We start from the raw sequence: 16,454 nt of genomic DNA on the forward strand, positions 1-16,454 counted from the left end.
AGAGTTAAACTGGTTAGTTTTTAGGGCTTTTAGACGAAAAACTCACCAGTTTTAAGCAATTTTTAAGCCGCGCAAAACTATCTCTCGAGAAATTAAATTGGTGAAACTGATGGCAAGTGCGAGCGGCTTACATCTTCAGAGTGGAGGAATAATCGAAACGCCGGGAAAGGTGACTTACGCCTTTATCGTTAAGTTGCTCTTGTACTTACTTGGGTTTTTTGCGCTTTTCATTGGATAGAGCCGATAAAGGCCTGGTGGAGTACAAAGACCTCAAAGCCCCCAATTTGGGTCTCACTAGGTAGCTAGCGGAGGGTTTTTGTTTTTTCGTGCCACTGGCCCCTGTGCTGTACATGGCTGTTTTGATACTGTAACGCATCGAGGAGTAGAAGCCTTTATAATCTCGGTCGTTGTCTTTTTGTGCGGGATTCCGACAATAAATGCTAGTGGAACACGCTATGCACAGCCTTGCACCGATATTCTCGATAGCATGCTATATTTGGGGCTTAATTCCTGTAGATTTCCCTAGTTAAACTGGGGAGAGTTTGGTTTAGGCGACTTAGTATAATAAGTAAATCCACAATATAATTTATAATAATTTATTTAAAATTATATCTGGCATAATAAAATTACATCTCTATATAGCCATTTATAATGTGTGATTGGAATCAAGTTTGTACATATATTACATATATCTTAAAAACAAAACGCAATTATACATAATATCATTTGAGAAGAGCATCCAGTGGCGGAACTCTTTGGTTGGCAAAGAGTTGCGCCTGGATGAAAGAAAACGAGCGAGACTAGTTCGATCACATTAACCTATGAGAATTGCAACACAAAAATCTTCTATTCTTCTTAGGTATAAAACGTTGACATAAAAGTTCACTCTAGTCATTGCCACCCTATTCCACATCGTAATCAATTGCAATGACTGCGTTCTTGACAGGCTTATTAGTAGGATGGAGTTAGACGAAAGACAGTTAAATATCAGTCAATGAAGGGATTATCATATGAACCAGCAATCATGGGAAAATCTAGTTGCCAAAACAATGGAATTCAATCTTTTGACAAGTTCTAATACTGAGTGTTCGGGATACAGTTCAAGATCAACAGGATATGTCATAGAGAATACATAGTATTTACATGGAATGATTAGATAGTATTATAATATTCAAATGTAAACCTTGTCACTTTGGGGTTTGCACTACATTAGTTTTCAAGACGGTCGACTTCAGGCAACTTACTTAGAAATATGGCAATTATGTAAAAAAAACATTTGAGAGAGTCAAAATACTGATTAAACAGAAAACGGTGCTAATCAGTAGCGTTCTCCAAGGAGCCTTAGAACTAAACCTATCAAAATATGTACAAAATGATAAAAGATCCATAGACATTGCAGTTTTATAAATATATGACAGATCTATGGTAGAATAGAACTTAACTAGCTTCTAATCAGGTACCAGACGCGGGGAGAACCATTAAATGCGCCAAGAAACTTTAGTGATGCCATTTAATGTTAGTCCCAGTACCTTAAAACGATGACTGCATGTGGGACTTATCCAGGTGCCAGAGGGTAATTTGAGTATTAGACAGCTGACACTTGAGTCTCTTCGTCATCTGTCAACAACAACAAGAACAAAAAACATTAGTTCTCAATAGAACCTCTAGGGGGACCTATGGACTACTCAAGTCAGTCGGTTCAAGCCGTCAAGTGAGTCGCTTAAATAAGTAGTGGTCGTTACACCATAATAATGACGGTGTCAGAGTCAAGTGAGGAGTCAGTAAGTTCGTCGTCACCTAAACAAAACACAACATTTGTTCCTGTTCAGGATGTCTTCTGTCGAAGCCATCACCAACACCTACCCTGATCAGTATCCGGATCCGTATGGAAGTGGTAACCTTGGGTAACGCCTTCATGAGAATGAGCCCTCCCTAGTCGGTGAAGCCGCGCCATATGGGCGGCCACGCTATACGACGGAGGCTGTCTTCTATTCGCTCCTGTAAAACACAGTTTGCAACTCAAACCCAGTACTACTGTCGGTCGATGAGCGCATGCATTGGCAAGCATAGAGGCAAACTGCCAAGTTTTCACGCCACGAAGCGTCTAAGCGGAAGGTCAAGCAGGAGAAACACTTACCATTGCGCAAAGCATGAGGCAAGGGAGGCAACACGGCCACAGCATGAGGACAAGGCGGAATAGCACCAGGTCGCGAACACCAGCCTATCACCATTGATAACAACAAACACCATTGAAACATTGATGTTGAGCATTGGTTTTAAGCATGACATGCCCAATTATTTTTCGTTTTGTATACACAGGGTTTTAGCAAAGAGTAATAAGAGGGATTTTTGTCCTGCCTCAGTGCAACCTCTTGTTAGTCTTTGGTTTTAGTTTAGCCCCTTCACTAAGCATAAAACGGAACTTCCCCAGTTTTTCAGTGGTGGTCGCACACAAAAGCGCTATAGCCTAAGCCGTTACACATACCTGCTGGTAGTAGGTTGGACTGCCTAGAGGGGCTGGGGCAACGTGCTGCAGGGTAGGGATGGCAATCCCCCATCGATCCCGTGGTAATCTGACTTATGGTACTGTGCCCCGAGTCGGAAGACGTGACCGATCCTATAGAGAAAGACATGCCACCATAGAGTGCGAGCGGAAGAAGAAACAGCGGGTTTTGGTGCGATTTCAACCCCTTTAAGCTTAGGAGCGTGTCAGAAGAGCAATGTCAAACCCACAGCCTGCCAAGTGAGACAGTGGGCGAGTTGACATCGCCTGCGCTAAATGACTAAAGACGGAGCAAAGAGGACTAGACTGTCATTGGGCGCCTTCTGACATCGCAAAAGAAAACAAATAGACCCAATGCGGCAAACGTTTCGTCAGACAACATCCAATCAGCCACGCAAGGACTGTCAACTCCATGTCACAGCTCTATATGAAATCCATTGAACTCAGGCATCAAAACACGGGATTTAGAGCCACTCACCTGAGGTCAGAGTCTTGCGCAAGGGCAAGTTACTGAGCGATGTCACGCTGCTGCTCTCAGCAGACAGAGCCACCGATGGGAGGGGGGTTGGCGTGTCGGAGTGGGAGCGCTCATGCATCGCTCTGCCTCCGGTTCCGGAGCTGCTGGAGCTGTGCGATCCGTAGCTCGAGTAACTTCCTGTTGACAACATTTAGGTGTTAGCAAAAACCCTCAATTGTTATTTGTTCCAGCTTGATGAGATGCGTGGAAAATGTACTGTCATGCAGAGTAATGCGAGCACTTTTGGGCATCGTTGACTGGACAACTTGTCGCCAGTTCCAGCTCATCGCCAATTGGATGATGGATGTCCAACAAGGTTAGCAATGCACTTATTAATAAGGTTAGTTACCTGTGGCGCTAGGAGCTCTCCTAACAGCAGGACTAGGTTGGTTAATGGGCACACCGTGAGTCGCGGGTTGACGAGGCTGATGCGGCCTGGCTTTAGCCGTCTCGGACAAGGCCAGCAGTTTGCGAACCGCCTGAGGTGAGGCCGAACCTGATTTAAGTTGATTTAACACTATTAATGACGCAGAAAAAAACTGGTGTTAATTTGGACAAAACTACGTGACTCCTATTAGTGGTTAAGGCTGATTGTTGATGGGTAGCGGCAGATTAAGAAGGGAGGCCTACCGAATTTTGCCGTAGGTTTGCGCTCATCGCTCGCGCTGCTCGTGCTGCTAGTTGTAGAGGGTGCGGGCGAAGCGTGTCTTTTGCCCCGTTGGCTGCCCGGCCCCGAAAACCCGCCGCTGGTAGTGGCGGCGCCTTCACACTCCGCCGACATCTCGTGCAGCCGCTTCTCGTCGGTCTCCACATGGAGGTTGTTCAGGTAGGCCTTCACTCGGCGCACCATTTGCGACTCTTCGAACATCTTCTTGGGGTTGGGCGCGGCAGTTGACTTTTTGCGACGCTTCACCGTGGCTTGGCCTAAAGTTCCACATGAATCTTCATCCGGGGATATGCGGGAGACAAACCAAAACAAACCTTGAGTGTGGTATTGAGAGGAGGCGGTGGTCATCTGGTTCAAGGCCACCATGGCGTTGCTAGCGGGCTGCCCACCCAGTTCCAGCATCGTGAGCAGATCGTATGGGCTGCTGCACATGTTGCTCAACGAACGCACCTCTTTGGCGATCATTCGGAGCTTCTCAAAGTTCACCAAGCCTTCCAAGTGCGAGTCGTTGCCATCGTGGATGAATGTCAGGTCCTTCTTCACCACTGGGTAGAACGGGATCTGCAGGTGAAAATAGGAAAAGCGTGAAAACCCACACGATCGTCTGCGTCCCCCCAGTCACTTACAATCGGTGGCTGAGTCTGTTCAGCGCTGACCAGCTGCCGATATTTGCTCATGTTCCGCGACGGGTCCATCAGCTGTTGCAAATCGTTGAAAATTCGCTGATATTTGCTGGGCAGTTTGTCCCAAGTTTGTCGCAGTCGCGTCACCGCCCCATGCCCCAATCCGCTCACGATTGCAAACATGGAGTTGAAGTTCTTGCACTCCTTGCATTGCCCTTTAAACGCCGCAACGTGAACTTTACGTGACACCTACAGCCTCCGAAGCACTTACGGGCCACTTTGATGAACTGCTTGATAATCTTCATGCGCCGCACTGGGTTCTGTTCGGAGCACACTTCGCTGACCACCCAAAACATCTCCTTATTGACCAGGGTCTCAAACTGGTCCAGCATCGGCGTGCCATAGCGCGACTTCAGCTGGAACAGGTCGTCTATGTATTCTGTGGGTTCGATTTGGCGGAATATGCTGAAGTCTTGCAGGGTTAGTTGGATGGCCACCTGAAAACAACCACTTTGAGACCGGGGTTTTTAGTGGATTGCACAGTTTTACCTCAACAGCGTTCAGTTGTAGGAAATGCACAGCGCTCTCTCTAACCAGCTCGGGAGCCAACTCGTCAGGTACTAAAGTCTCGGTAATTCCATTGGTTTTCAGGTAGTATCGGCTGCTGAGCCCGATGCGCTCAGCCAGGTTCTGAAGCTGATCCGGAAGCCGGCGCTGCTTGATCGTTTGCGTGTCCGTAACCGACACCTCGCATAGGCTGAAGTTGGAACTGGGATCAGTCATGCCGAACTCCTGCAGCGCCAGCATTACCACTTCATGAGCGGTGGTTTCCTTGTGGATTAGCAGGTACTTGTAGCTTTGATCCGGCTTGTAAACCTACAAAGCGGCCCCCATTAGCGCCCTCTGAGCAAAATCCAAGTGCGAAATACTTGCCTTCAACACATGTTCCGGGTAATCAGTGCAGCGTAGATCGTCATAGCAGATGGACATCAGATCTGGATTGCTTTGCGATTGGTAGATGTTGCTGGTTAAATTGGAGGGCGGGTTGAAGTTGTCCACTTGATCCGCGCCCATGCTAGAAGCATTTGTTAAACCGCGATCATTTCGCAGCTGAGTCCGACTTACTTTATGATATTCTTGGGTAAAATGTTCATTTTCATCAGGGCCTTTTGCAGCCTGCGTTTGGGACCCATGGTGGAAAACATGGGCTTCTTCACCTCTTTCTGAGGACTGTTAATGGTGACTGGCTGGGAGCAGGGCGTGTCATGCCCTAAGAGCATGCTCCCTTCCACGCTTGAGAGCCGCGCTCGGGGGTCGTGTTGGATTTTGGCTAAAATTTTCAAAAAAACCTTCACTCAGCAATTGGGATTATTGTTGCAACTCTGTACCTATTTCGGACACTTTTCTGCTTCGGGGCCTGGGCGAATTATCGGGCGTGTTCAACATCTCCTTGAAATGGAGCAGATTGGACTTGATGGTGATGCTCAAATGGGTGGTGCCGCGCAATATTTCCAAGGCTTTGGCATGCGAAACATGCTCGAAACTCTGCCCGTTTACTTCGAGAATTTGGTCGCCGCGTTTCAGACCGATTTCCTCCGCTTTGGACTTCTTGTCCACTTTGGAGATGAAAATGCCGAAGTTCCGCTCAAACCCGCCCAGAATCTGAAAGCTTAGCGGCTCGTCCCTGTTGGGTCTGGCCAGTACTACGTTCCTAATGCGCGCCTTTGCATTGCAAGCGATGTTGAGTAGCCGAAGCTGGCCGGCCATGTGCTCGTCTTCCAGGCCTTGTTCGAACGTTTCCAGAAACTCGATCATATCTGGATCAGTCTCGAAGTCGGTAAAGTGGTTGTTGACCCACAGCAGAACCACTCGGGTCACCCGATCGCGCACTTCTTGCTCTTTGAACCACTCCAGCAGTTGATTGGCTATGTAGAGGGGACTAGGGGTGAACACTCGGTGCGTGAGCAGGAAATCTTCCACATAGGTGGGATCGGTCAGGGAGTTTTCTTCGATCAGCTGGTGCATTAATCGCTCAGGGGTGGCGCGGATCACCACATACCCTCGTCTATTCGAGCCGGATTCCAACGATCCTCTCATTTCAGTCACCATCACCAGGTTGCCGTCGTCTTCGTGTCTTCGGGTGTTTTCCTCGCCTTGATGCAGGATTCTAAAGAAAAGTTCAATTCCCAAACTCCAAGCCGCATACGGACAACCGACGCATGCTTACATGTAGTAATCAGATTGTTTGATGCACACAAACTGGCAGTCGTCGCATTTCGTAATCATCGTGCCCTTATGGTAGAGCTTGTCCATGGTGGGCAGAATACCAAACGCGTCGCCCATCGTCAACGTTTGGTTGTCTTCGCCCGAAATCACCACTTCCACGCAACCATTCACCAAAACCGACCAGGAATCTGCAACATTAGAAGCTCGGTTAATTTTCATCAGATTCCCGTTGGGAGCTGGTTGCTACCTAATTCCTCTCCGTCATTCATCACTATAGTGCCGGCTTTTTCCACCACGGCAAACACCATGACGGCGCACAGAGCTCTTCGTACTGCCAGAGTCATGTTGGTGAAGGCCTTCAAATGTTGCGTGAACTCCAGCAAGGCCTCTATGTCGTCTTCGGTTCGCTCGGATGGCTCCTTCTCTAGGCAGTCTCGGACTCTATCCCTCACTGTCAGGCTCTGCAATGCAACCGGTTGTTTAGAGCTGGAAATGGTGCTGGACGCGCCACTTACGTCCATGCTTTCGGCCAGATCATCCTCTTCGTCGCTGTCCACAATGCTTTCGACCAGTCCAGACAGGTCGGGCTCATCGCCATCCAGTTCGGAGTGAGTGGATGCCATGGTGTCGCTTCCACTATAAGCGGAAGACGTATCCGAAGAATGAGATCCTCTGGAGCATTTGTGGTAGAGGCTCGGTCGGGGGATATTGTTGTGCGGGTGACCACCATACTGGAAAAAATCGATGGTGTCTTAAAACGAGTAGACGCGGCTCTTTTGCATTATTTCAGTTATTGCGATTGTGCTTAGGCCGGCCCTGTCGGTCGCTTGTTAGCTTGCCCATGCAAAACGTACATAGGCAGGTGCATTGTGGGTGGCCTGCCGTCGAAAAACACAGCGCCGTATTCAGGGCACGATTACTAGCCCCAAACGGTCAATTTTTTTCCAAAAACACTGTTTATTTGGTTTATTTAACTGGGGTTTTGATTCTGTGGCTTCAAATTAGGTTCGAGACGCCACTGTTCAATTGAATTGAGCAAAATCGCAACTATTTGACAAAAACAACTTCGCGTGTGTGCTTTAATCATTAATACCAGTTGGTTGAGGTGGCGATTTGCAAACAAAAAATTAACACTTTTGGTTTTACCTGCGTCAATTATAAGGAATGCGATCGTGACTTACATTGTCGTCAAACATTATGCTGATTGGCCGGTGCTGCTGCTGGTGTTCCATCAGAGGGGAGTTTTCTACTCTTCTAGCTTGATCAATGTCTGGATAGTCGATCTGGAACAAATCAGGAATGAGGAATGACGACGATTAATTGCACAGATGCAGCGATTATTAGCAGTTGACGAGATTATACCTCGGCAATATCGTCGATTTCCTGACAGGCCGAATTTGGCCAGGATATGGAATTCCTGCGGCGCAGGTACTTCTTGAGGATCTGCACGTTTTCGTAGGTACCCGACTTGCGTCTGAGCGATAAATCGCCTAGAGACACTCTTTTGCGTAAGCCCGGCTTAATGTCCCAATCGTAGCAAGTTCTTAGCGCGTGTTTCAACATTGTCTTTGCCGTTTGTTTATTTATAACATATGCACAGTCTGGCTAACGAAGAAGATTCATTCATCAATTCCAAGTGGAATCCGATATGGCTTTTAAAGTTTAAACTGTAAACCGACACGCGGATCATGTATCTATTTACTACTGTATTTTATCATCGTTAAATAAGCCGGAAAGATAGTCTTCTGGCGCCCAACCAACATTAGCCGCCTCTTTATCACAACTAACCATATAACCGTGTTGACAATAAAAGCGGCTACTGTTGTTGGATAAAACGTGTGAACTTTTAAACGGGTTCCAGAACAATCGCATCCAGAGCAGGCCCCCCTTGACTTGCCGAAAAATCAATCACCGCATGCTTATGCGACTGATTAATTTGTTAATAACTCGTCATTGCAATTGTTTCGTTACACAGGATATGTTTTCATTCCGATCCGTAAATGGTGTGCGGACTTGTAGGACGACACGTTTGTTCATTGTCTGAAAAACATGAGGTGCGAACTGACGCTATTGGGCAGACTTTTAGGAGAAGCCATATAGGTAGGTATACAGTCCAGATCTGATTCGGTAGATTTTTTCTGGCGTTAATCAGAAAAACGGTTTTTACACCCACATGTTTTGAGTGTAAATAGACGCCTATGATTGCGATAACGACAGTACAAGAGCACCAAAGCCGTTGCACACTGTTTCCTTCCTTCGATAAGAACCATGTGACCCATTTTGATTGTTTCTATCCGCAATGGAATGCCAGATATAAACTGGAAATAATTATTGTTTTCATCAAGCAACCGTTTCAATATCAGTTTTCTCTGGAATTTATGACATTTCAATGATATTTTGTACAATTAGACCACTGTGTCTGCTCCATATACTGAGCAAAAATCTAGTTGGTATCTGCTCTAGAGTGAAAGATAGGAATTTTTAAGTTTGCGGTGGCATAAGTGGGCTTATAGGCAATCGCGAGTTTTGCAAACGTCTGAGTCTTCGATGGGAGGCAGGATTTCAATGAAATTTTGTGGAGTTGGGCCACTGTGTGTGCTCCGTATGCTGAGCAAAAATCAAGTTGGTACCTGCTCTAGTGCAACAGTGCGGAATTTTAAAGTTCACGGCCGCACATTGCCTGCTATGATTAGTACGAAGAAAAGAAGAAAAACGCAAAAGAACACTACTTAGGCGCACAGTTACATCCAACTCTCACTTTCCAACAGAAACCGAACCATCGGAAAATCACTTTCACTAGACTTGAGTGTGTGTGTGTATCCAAATAATCACCAATTATAGCACAAACAGGCAAAAAAGTCTTATTACATGACAAACGTAATTTTCTAGTACCGTAGAAGTAGCGCGATGCGCTCGAACCGAAACACTGCTAAGAGTACTGAAGCCTGAAGCAGAGTGTGTGTGTTTGGATATGAAAAGGCAACAAAAATGATTATTAAAAGGAAGCGTTTCCGCCTTGGTGAATTACAAATCAAGCCAACAATTAACCGATGTTTCTTCGCGAGATTAATTGGAGTTCATTGGTGGAGTAAAACACTTAGAAAAAAACCTCTTCAGTTCGGAAACTAACAACAGTAAAGCACCATCGATGGTACCGAAACGCGGTTCGTGCTTGTACTGTCAACCGACTGCTGCACCCGACTGATAACAAGATGCATTGAACTGAAACAGAAGCCTCTCCAGGCGACATCTTTAATCTTTGGGGGTATTTTAAAAATAGAACAGACAAGGCCTAGTGCATGTATTTTGTTCGGAATTCTATGGGCTTTAGGGGCGAACAAGGCAGAAGGTCGTCGGAGCATTGGAAAAACACGTTCTTTTATGTCTAGATCGCGTTGTTTTTTTTTTGAAATTGCAGAAAAAAGATCAAAGTTGTTGCAACATTCAACAGAAAATCCCTACTGAAGGGCTTTTGCGTGCAAGTTGGCGTCTGGGTGGAGTTTATGTTAAAACAGTGAACTCAGACGGCGCTTAAATTTGGCAAATTACCCTCAAAACTTGTCGCGGTTCTGGATTTGGTTGGACGGAGTTTTTAAGAATTAAGTCTAAACGTGACAACCGCGACAAATCTGCTTAAACTGCTGTCAAATGAGTTAAATTTTTGACATACTGCAAAGAAACTGACATTAAATATGCGCGATGGATTTTAGATTCGATGTTTAGGCAAAAAACGACCGGGAAGTGTAAAATGCGAGTTTGTAATTTTTTGAAATTGCAGAAAAAAGATCAAAACTGTTGCAACATTCAACAGAAAATCCTTACTGAAGGGCTTTTGCGTGCAAGTTGTCGTCTGGGTGGAGCTTATGTTAAAAGCCAGTGAACTCAGACGGAGCTTAAATTTGGCAAATTACTCTCAAAACTTGTCGCGGTTCTGGATTTGGTTGGACGGAGTTTTTAAGATGTAAGTCTAATCGTGGCAACCGCGACAAATCTACTTAAACTGCTGTCAAACGAGTTAAATTTTTGACATACTGCAAAGAAACTGACATTAAAAGTGCGCGATGAATTTTAATTCGATTTTTAGGCAAAAAAACGACCGGGAAAAGTGTAAAATGCGGGTTTGCAATCATATTTTCTCCCTGGATATTGTATATGTACAAATTTTCAATTAGCCACAGTTCAGATACTACGTCTTATGACCGCGAATTAACCCGCTTTTTCCTTCAATTTCAGATTATCCGTGCCAACTCGAACTCTTAAGGAGAAAAAACACACTTCCGATCACCAAGCCTTTATTTCCAATTCGACTCCCAGTTAAGGGGGCCGGAATGCCTTGTAAACAGCAAGCGGGTAGATGCGATCGGCTACGTTCGCGAATGAAAACTGTTGAAGGTAAGTTTTTGCTTTAATAACTGGAAATGCGGTTTTGCGTTGGACTAGTTGCTTCTTAATGGAAACAGTTGACTTCTTGCACATAAACATGTCGATTGCAAGATGAAAATCCGACGGCTGCGTTCCAAACTGTACACCTTTTAACGGGATTCTGGCGAAAACATTGCCATTCTGGACGGTGCTTGATTCTTCGCATGTTTCCTTTGCGCTATCCAGAAAAACATCATCCCTATATAGAGGGTGCATCTGTTTGTTTAAATCCCTTTTCCCAGCTCATCCAATGTTACACTTTGGCAACAACTGAAACAACATGTTTAGTCATAAATAAGATAAAAGATGAGTGAAAAATGTGGTTCCAAAGACGAAACGACTTCCTTAACGACGGCTGTTTGCTTTTGATCTTCCACAGCATCCTGTCGGCAGTAGGTGTTGTTTTTAAGGTTTTCTGAGCGTTTTGCACGTTTCGGCAGGTGAATTGGAAAGATGAAAGGTTGGGGGTGTTTGCCAGCGCCCCTAATTTTGCGTTGGCAGCATCCGAGAATTGGATTGACCCAATTTAGCGCCTGGATAATTTATTTACTCTTGTTGGGATTGAGTGGGTGAATTTGCTCGCAGCACGAAATGAGGCTTTGGGATTTAATGGAAACGCGTCGATTCAAAAATATTTAAATTACTCATCGAAGCTGCTATCATGTTTAATCATGTTGTCGAGTTATCTGTTACCAATTGCGCGAATCGGATGGCGGTTAATTGCGGTTTGAGCGGAAAATTGACTCAGAATGCCGGAAAAAGAAAAATTGGCCATCGGATTATTCATCGCAGTTGCCTCTTTTCCGGCTATAGAAGCGCTTTTCTGCCAAACTTTCCAAATAATGTAAACCCGGCCTTGCTGGATAATTAGCCACATGTTCGGTTATCCGAAGGCCGACAAGCGCATACACAACAAGTGTCCCAACTATTGATAATTGCCAAATATTCCGCTAGACCAAGAACTGAACTGCTCGATTGGGACATCATTTTATAAAGTTTACGCACTATTTACCATTGGTTTCAATAATAATAATAACACTACCTATAAACCTTTTAACAACGTTGGACCCCAAGATGTTTCCACTGTAGTTCCGACAACGATTTTTTTGCAACACCCGCATTGTTAACAGGCTAACTACCACACTAATTAAGGCGTTTATTAGCTTTCGTTTTTTGAAGAACTGCTAACCATATTAGAATAATTACTATTGTGCAATAAGCCTCCTAATATACAGAGAGGTCAAAGAAAAACAGACAGAGAAAATACTCACGACAATCATCTCCGAAGGTTCCAAGACGAAACATTCGTTCTGCCTGCGGGCACTGCCGCCAGTTCGTTTCCCGAAGCTGAAACAAACAAAAGAAAATTACATTTTATGCCAATTGGCCTTTGAGCTTGTTCAGTTCCCATGCAAGAAACTGCATTTTTCTATCGGATATAAAGTTCCATTCATGTCTTAAAGTGCGTCAATGAATGTCCAGATGCTCGAAATGTGGTGTGTAATCGAATGCAAATGTATGCACCGAAAAAAGCACTTGTGCATTTGTTAATGCAAATGGCGTCAGAAGTGTATCAGATGTCGAGGGCCGGTAGGACTGGGAAAAGTTTCAATCATCGCAATGGAAAATTGCTTTCTTAGGCGGCTCAGAGTAGGCCCCTATTTCCTTCTCCAATTTTGCGTCTGGTTTTTCTCAAACAGAAACGCAGCAACGCAGCGTGACGATACAGTTTGTGTGAAGCGGATTTTATCGTCACTTCCGCTAACCAACAGCAGCGGAAGTAGGTAAACGATATTCGAAATAGTGCCACTTCCAGACTAAATATTCAAAATAAATAGTTCAAACTTCACTCTATGTTGTCGCAAAATTTGGTTTACTTAGAGCGGTCTGAGACTCTGCATTTCGATCAAACCAGTGGAGATTAAAGCGCGCTTTTTGCCGCAACAGATAGAGCAAGCCTCACTCTACGATTCCTCACAGTCTCGTTTCCGTGGAGGTTTGGGCGGATTGTTGAGAATTTTCCGAAATGAGACTTGCACTGAATTTCAAGAGTACATTGTCCCGCCGTTGCTCAAAAATCTGTTTCGACCAAACAAGTGGAGATCAAAACGCGCTTTTTCCTGCAATCGATAGAGCAAACCCCACTGTCTGATTCCTCACAGTCTTGCATCCAGTTTGGGCTGAATTTTGAGAATTTTTCAAAGTGAGACTTGCAAGAAATTTCTCGAATAAATTTACCCGCCGTTGTTCAAAAATTTATTACGACTCAACCACTGGAGATTAAAGTGCGCTTTTTGCCGTAATAGATAGAGCAAACCTCACTCTCTGATTCCTCACAGTTTCGCGTCCTTGGAGGTTTGGGCTGAATTTTCAGAATTTTTCAAAGTGAGACTTGCAAGAAATTTCACAAATAAATTTAACCGCCCTTATTCAAAAATTTATTACGACTCAACCACTGGAGATTGAAGCGCGCTTTTAGCCCCAATAGATAGAGCCAACCTCGCTCTACGATTCCTCAAAGTTTTGTTTCGTGGAGCATTGGGCGGATTTTTGAGAATTTTCCAAAATGGGACTTGCAATGAATTTCGAGAGTACATTTTCCCGCCGCTGCTCAAAAACTCGTTTCGACCAAACAAGTGGAGATCAAAACGCGCTTTTTCCTGCAATCGATAAAGCAAACCTCACTCTCTGATTCCTCACAGTTTCGCTTCCCTGGAGGTTTGGGCCGAATTTTGAGGATTTTTCAAAGTGAGACTTGCAAGAAATTTCACGAATAAATTTATCCGCCGTTGTTCAAAACTTTATTACGACTCAACCACTGGAGATTGAAGTGCGCTTTTTGCCGTAATAGATAGAACAAACCTCACTCTACGATTCCTCAAAGTTTTGTTTCCGTGGCGGCTTGGGAGAATTTTTGAGAATTTTACAAAATGAGACTTGCATAGAATTTCGAGAGTACATTGTTCCGCCGTTGCTCAAAAATGCGTTTCGACCAAACCAGTGGAGATTAAAACGCGCTTTTCCCTGCAATCGATAGAGCAAACCTCACTCTCTGATTCCTCACAGTTTCGCTTCCCTGGAGGTTTGGGCTGAATATTGAGAATTTTCAAAAATGACACTGGCAATGAATTTCGACACAAAGTTTTCCCGCCGTTGTTTAAAAATGCATTTCGACCAAACCAGTGAATATTAAAACGCGCTTTTCCCTGCAACCGATAGAGCAAACCTCACTCTATGAATCTCCCTCCATAAATCCTCACAGTTTCGTTTCCCTGGTCATTGGAAGAAAAAAATTACCCACCGTTGTACAAAAATTCATTACGATCCAACCAGTGCAGATTGAAACGCGCTTTTTGTTGCATAAAACCGAGCAAACCTCTCTCTATGACTCTTCAGAATTTCGTTTCCTTGGTAGATTTGGGCTGATTTTGAAGAATTATTCAGCTAAACCAGTTGACATGGGAAATAATTTATACCAAACCAGAAAAAAAAAACAAATGGGACACACTTGAACTGTCCAGCCTAACACACCTGTTTCTATCATTTATGAAATTGCGCAACACGTTTCGCATGTAACAAACACGTGACATATGGGTGCTGTCCAGTGGATTTATAGGTTCGATTCTGGCCTATCGATTGATAACCAACCAATAAGAATTAATAAATACCCAATTGAATTGCTAATCAATCACAAGGTCGTTTCCATTTTTTCTTCGTGAAGTTGGCGCTGAATTGTGCACAGGTGTGTTGGATGGAGTTTGTTCTTTGTTGGTGCGGGACTTTCTCTCCCGCAACGGTTTTCTCTAGTTAAACATTGACGGTGTTTAGCAAATTCTCGGAAAACGCAATTGTTATTATATATGAACAGTCGAGCCTAGGGAATGGTCAATTCCAAGGTGTGGCCTTCAAGGTTCCATCACGATTCGCCCATACCATCCTGCCTTTATATTAATTGCTCTTATGCAATGCAAAATATTTTATGGCTTGAAGTACCCGCATTATTAGAACAAAGGCGGATGCGCCGGTTATTAATCGGCTAATGGTTCCCAATATCTATGGCAAAATCGACATTCGCCAATTAAATCCATGTGAATTTTGTAGTGGTTTCCACAATTATGGCGAATTTCTTATAGCGGCCAATCGAATTACGTTCACGGAGAGCAGCAGAACGAATCGTATTGAAATGAATATCGGCAAAATATACGCCCACAACGCCTCCAACCCAAACCCATGCCTGTACTAGTTGTGTCAAGTCCAAATCAATAGAATAAGCCAGCATTTCGAATTTTAACGCTTTGTGCAAGGGTTTGATTGGTTTTCTCGGGGCTTGCAGTTACATGTTTCTGCGTCTTCTGGGAAAATCAGAGAGTTGTCGGATTTGGCTGGAACTTGCTCGATTAGTTCTTGTAAGTGTTTTTAGTGTTTTGAACAAAAATCAACAATCCACTAGTAATTACGAAAAACAAGGGCCAAGTTTTGGTTTGATCGTCAAGAATTTTCAAACACTTGTCTGCATACACTAGGTTTTCAAGCTTAAAATGAGGAAAATCTATAAGTCTGATTATACTTCGAACCACTCAAAAGTAAAGCTTATGCTCTTGTTAAGCATCGATCAGCGTAAACGCCCAAAGCAAAATAGTTCCACGCTATTGACCGTCGTTTTTCGTGTTTAGTTGGCACCCAGAAATTATTGTGGTACCTGCGGCGACTCGGATCAACGATCACTTTCACTAGAAACTTGTGGTAAATCGATTTTTGTGACACACATCGATCAGTCCGATCCATTTGTCGCTCTTTTTTTCTCATAGCTCTCAAAATAATTGAATAAACCGGATTTACAAACGCAAAAGCGTTTGTTACCGCACCACCCGTTTTCCTTTCTCTCTGTTCACTTTATGGAAATTCGTTAAGAGTATGCAATGCATGGCCAAACAGGTTTATCTTTACTAATATTATTACTGTTGTTGTTAAAGGAAAATATTCTTTCTGGTATGGTAATAATAGCGACGACCTTCGCAAAGGTGTGCCCAATCAAGTAAACATTCTAATATCGATATTTGCCAATATCAAGCTGCATTTCGACGATTTGATAACGAAAAATGGCAAACTGTGCATGATTCGGAACAATGAATGGCTAGGTTGCTGGGATTTATCAGCGTGGGACCCTTCCAATGAGATTTTTATTTTATTGCTGCGTCTTAACAGTCTGCTTGGTTCCATTCACTCGTTCTCTTTTTCTTTCACCAGTTATTATCAATTACGTAAATTCCTACTAGCTGGTTGATTGGGGAGCGCAAAATCATCATCCATCATCTTCATTGTTCACACAATTTTCGAACTCGTGGGACCGGTTTTCTTCTATGAAGTCATGTCCTTAATTATAGACGAAAATAATAGTGTTTATACCGGGTGATTGCTTCGAAGTTTATTTTTCAGTGAGACATTGCAATGAAATTTACTAATAAATTTATTAGCCCTTGTTCAAAAAATCTTTAC

The 16,454-nt window shown here is 44.0% G+C and overlaps 1 protein-coding gene across 12 annotated transcripts in view; it reads right to left on the bottom strand.

The window, feature by feature from the left end:
• Positions 1 to 582: 582 nt before the first annotated feature.
• The window catches only part of LOC109534373 (rap guanine nucleotide exchange factor 6), a 30,156-nt gene continuing 14,284 nt past the window's right edge, over positions 583 to 16,454 (bottom strand). The window contains exons 1-20 of one of the 12 annotated variants that reach the window (XM_048669338.1): positions 9,266 to 9,732; positions 7,899 to 8,203; positions 7,718 to 7,819; positions 7,052 to 7,267; positions 6,784 to 6,997; positions 6,538 to 6,724; positions 5,699 to 6,477; positions 5,436 to 5,640; positions 5,244 to 5,385; positions 4,860 to 5,186; positions 4,582 to 4,807; positions 4,314 to 4,525; positions 4,002 to 4,248; positions 3,651 to 3,944; positions 3,370 to 3,537; positions 2,982 to 3,158; positions 2,486 to 2,617; positions 2,138 to 2,221; positions 1,864 to 1,998; positions 1,624 to 1,797 (exon numbers count right to left, since the gene is read on the bottom strand). In XM_048669338.1, coding sequence (XP_048525295.1) covers positions 1,739 to 1,797; positions 1,864 to 1,998; positions 2,138 to 2,221; positions 2,486 to 2,617; positions 2,982 to 3,158; positions 3,370 to 3,537; positions 3,651 to 3,944; positions 4,002 to 4,248; positions 4,314 to 4,525; positions 4,582 to 4,807; positions 4,860 to 5,186; positions 5,244 to 5,385; positions 5,436 to 5,640; positions 5,699 to 6,477; positions 6,538 to 6,724; positions 6,784 to 6,997; positions 7,052 to 7,267; positions 7,718 to 7,819; positions 7,899 to 8,099 — 4,107 coding nt within the window. In that variant the 5' untranslated portion in view covers positions 8,100 to 8,203; positions 9,266 to 9,732 and the 3' untranslated portion in view covers positions 1,624 to 1,738. The other 11 variants (XM_048669341.1, XM_048669332.1, XM_019900031.2 and 8 more) reach the window with 11 other exon arrangements.

Source organism: Dendroctonus ponderosae, unplaced genomic scaffold, assembly GCF_020466585.1.
Source record: "Dendroctonus ponderosae isolate FM_Combo_2020 unplaced genomic scaffold, Dpon_F_20191213v2 Dpon_F_20191213_8, whole genome shotgun sequence".
Classification (NCBI taxonomy): domain Eukaryota; kingdom Metazoa; phylum Arthropoda; class Insecta; order Coleoptera; family Curculionidae; genus Dendroctonus; species Dendroctonus ponderosae.